We start from the raw sequence: 2,927 nt of genomic DNA, 5'->3' as shown, positions 1-2,927 counted from the left end.
TTACGGTTGCGCGGGAGTGGACGATAAGATCGGTGATGTTTCGTGGAAATGCGTAAAGCGCGTAGAGAAGGTGGATAAACAGCGACAAACGAGATTTAAAACTAAAAGTGCTACGAATAAGGATGCTCTAGGTTCCGAGCAACATAAGCTTTTAGTCGCGGCTACAAATAAGCTACCTGAGGAAAAGTATCACAAGTCTGCAAAGCTTCGAAAGACGTCATCAGTAAAATCAGGAGAATCGAGGAAGTCATCCCGAACACACCTACAATTAGAGCTTAAACAGGAGGAAACGGCGTAGAGCGACGAGTGTTCAGACACCGGATCATCTGAAGGAGATAGTTCATCGGAGGAAGAAGAACAGAAACAGGCGCTTGCTAGTAGCTTTCACCCCCGTAGGCGCTCTACACCGCAGACAAAAGTAACGAAGCAGCATAGGAAGACTACGTCGACCAGCAACCAATTAAATTGTAGCCTGAGTCGTGGTCAACTTGCAGCGCGACAATTCGTAGCGAGAGATCTACCTGTGTTTACGGGGAATCCAGAAGAGTTGCCAATGTTCCTGTCCACCTACGTGAGTACTTCACAGATGTGCGGCTACACAGCAGATGAAAACATGATGCGGCAGTAAGAAGCTTCCTCATGAACCCGTCGACAGTTAACAGAGCAATCGATGCGCTCAAGTTGAGGTTCGGACAACCCCGATTCGTTATTCAGTCTTTGAAGGATAAAATCCTTGCGATGCCGCCGTTGAAGCCGGATTCCATGAATAGAATGATCGATTTTGCATTGGCTATTCAGAATTGGGAAGCAACGATTGAAGCGTGTGGACAAAAAGAGTTCTTGCGCGATACTTCCTTACTGGCCGATATAATTGCAAAACTGCCAGCGTCAATGAAGTTGGAGTGGGCTCGTCATACTAGGAGTCTACGGAAAGTTAATTTACCTGCGTTTAGTAAGTGGATATACGACATTGCGGAAGATGCTTGTCTAGTTTCCGAGCCATGCAAGGTTCAGGAGTCTCATCATAGTCAGGAAACGCGCAAGAAGTCGAAGGCCTTCTTGAATACTCACCCAGAGTCGCAATTTAGGACCAACGATGATCTTCGTTCGATGAGCACATTCTGGGCCCTGTAGCATAATCGGACTAATAATATTAGTTACAAGTTACAAGTTACAAGTCCAAAAATTACAAGTACTTGTAATTTGTGTTGCATAAAAAAGAAATTCCTACTAATAATATTAGTACTTGTATTATTAGTAAGGCTGAAATTACAAGTCCGGCAGGTTCATTTATCTGTCAAAGTTCACTCGGGAGTTCACTGTCAATGCGGTTTGTTTATGTTTTTTTTGCGACTTTGTTTGAAAATACATTAAATATATTGTTTGCAATGTCTGTGAAAAAACGAATAAACGTGACGAACAAAGAAAATTAAAACTTTGTGTTCTCGATACCATCCGGGAACAAAAGGAAGTGTTATTCGGTGCATTTTCCGCAACATTGACAAAGGATATGCGTAATAAGGCATGGTCTGTAATTGGTGAGTATGCGAAGTCAATCGGAGCTCTTCCAAGCGGAAAAGATACGCTGTACATACGCGATGTATGGTGGCCAAATGTACGGAAAACCTCTATGGTAAAATTACTAACAATTGTAACTAACATAATAAATATTATGTTCACATGTTCAGGAGAAACGTGATAATGCCAGAAAAACAGGGACAGGAGGTGGTTACGATGCAAAGACAAACGACGTCGATATGCTTGTATACGATATTCTTGGGAAAGAATCACCTGTTCTTGAAGGTTTGTCAGTTCCGGAGAGCATGGATGAGCTAGCTGAGAAGCAGTTTTACGAGCATAACGAACAGCCAAGTAGATCAACAATAAGCTCAGAGTTAGTAATTGCAAAAGGTTCTGGAACAACAAGGAAGGATTCTATTACGCAACCAAGGTCAAAGAAAAGAAAAAATAGGTAAATAAATATGATAGTTAATTGTAACTGAAAGCTATAAGGGAACATCCATGAATTACGTAACGCTAAGAGGGGGCGGGGGTTCAAAAGTGTGACTCAAGGGGGAGAAAGGGTTGAAAATGGCCAATTTTTGCGTTACGTAATTAATGGGTTTTCCCAAAGGCAAATGGACATTATCTTGAATATTACTATTTGTTTTCTAGTTTTTATTATTGATTTCATTATTAATTATCTATAATTATTCATCAATTTTTCAGAACATTCTGTTTCAAATGAAGCAGTAACAGAGAATGCTGATCTCACCCGTCGCAAGTTGCAATTGACAATAGAAGTCCTTGAGAAAGAACGTGAACTGAAATCGCTGGAGGTCGAAAAAATGGCAATGGAAAGTTATTTAATGAGTTTGAAAATCTACACCTTCGAGCTCAAGCATGGATTACCGGCATCAAAATTCACGGAGAACATTGTTAACGATAAATCAAATGCTCAAGTTTCCAATAAACAATCTCACATAGATTATATTATTTCAAATACTGAAGAGGATAATGTAAGTTTTGAAGAACTCAACGATCGCATTTAATATCTATCAAACATTTATATGATATTTTGCAAATTCACTAACAAAGTAAATAATAAATTCGTTTTTTTTTGCGTTTCTTCAAATAATTTAATCATTATAAATCCGAATAATAAGGGGACAATCATAAACGACGCAATTATATCTTGCATCTAAGTTGAGTAAACACGACTGGTGTGGTGCTGTTCATAAATTATGTAACGCTGTGAAGTAGAGAAGGGCATTAGCGTTATGGAAATTACAAAATATGTTACAAAAAGCGGTAGGTGCGATCCAAAATAGCTAAATTAATTGTTACGTAATTTGTGAACGCCCCTGTATACATAAATACAAGACAAGCGAATAATAGGTGACCATAGTGGGTAAACATCACATACG

At 39.4% G+C, this 2,927-nt stretch overlaps 1 protein-coding gene across 1 annotated transcript; it reads left to right on the top strand.

Annotated features, from left to right (window-relative positions):
* Positions 1 to 1,430: 1,430 nt before the first annotated feature.
* Positions 1,431 to 2,474, top strand: LOC134203873 (uncharacterized). The gene is made up of 3 exons (XM_062678711.1): positions 1,431 to 1,633; positions 1,689 to 1,972; positions 2,230 to 2,474. Exons 1-3 carry the CDS (start codon positions 1,511 to 1,513, stop codon positions 2,246 to 2,248), a joined length of 426 nt encoding a protein of 141 aa, XP_062534695.1. The 5' UTR covers positions 1,431 to 1,510; the 3' UTR covers positions 2,249 to 2,474.
* Positions 2,475 to 2,927: the final 453 nt, after the last annotated feature.

The sequence above is a fragment of the Armigeres subalbatus genome, unplaced genomic scaffold, assembly GCF_024139115.2.
Source record: "Armigeres subalbatus isolate Guangzhou_Male unplaced genomic scaffold, GZ_Asu_2 Contig279, whole genome shotgun sequence".
Taxonomy (NCBI): domain Eukaryota; kingdom Metazoa; phylum Arthropoda; class Insecta; order Diptera; family Culicidae; genus Armigeres; species Armigeres subalbatus.
Note: the sequence above shows the minus strand (reverse complement) of the source record. Positions and strands in the feature narration are given on the sequence as shown.

Bases quoted from the DNA above. Each gene is read 5' to 3' on its own strand.
- LOC134203873 (XM_062678711.1), top strand. From the start codon at position 1,511: ATGCGTAATAAGGCATGGTCTGTAATTGGTGAGTATGCGAAGTCAATC. The intron at 1,634-1,688 runs GTAAAATTACTA...TCACATGTTCAG, and splicing joins ATGTACGGAAAACCTCTATG to GAGAAACGTGATAATGCCAG.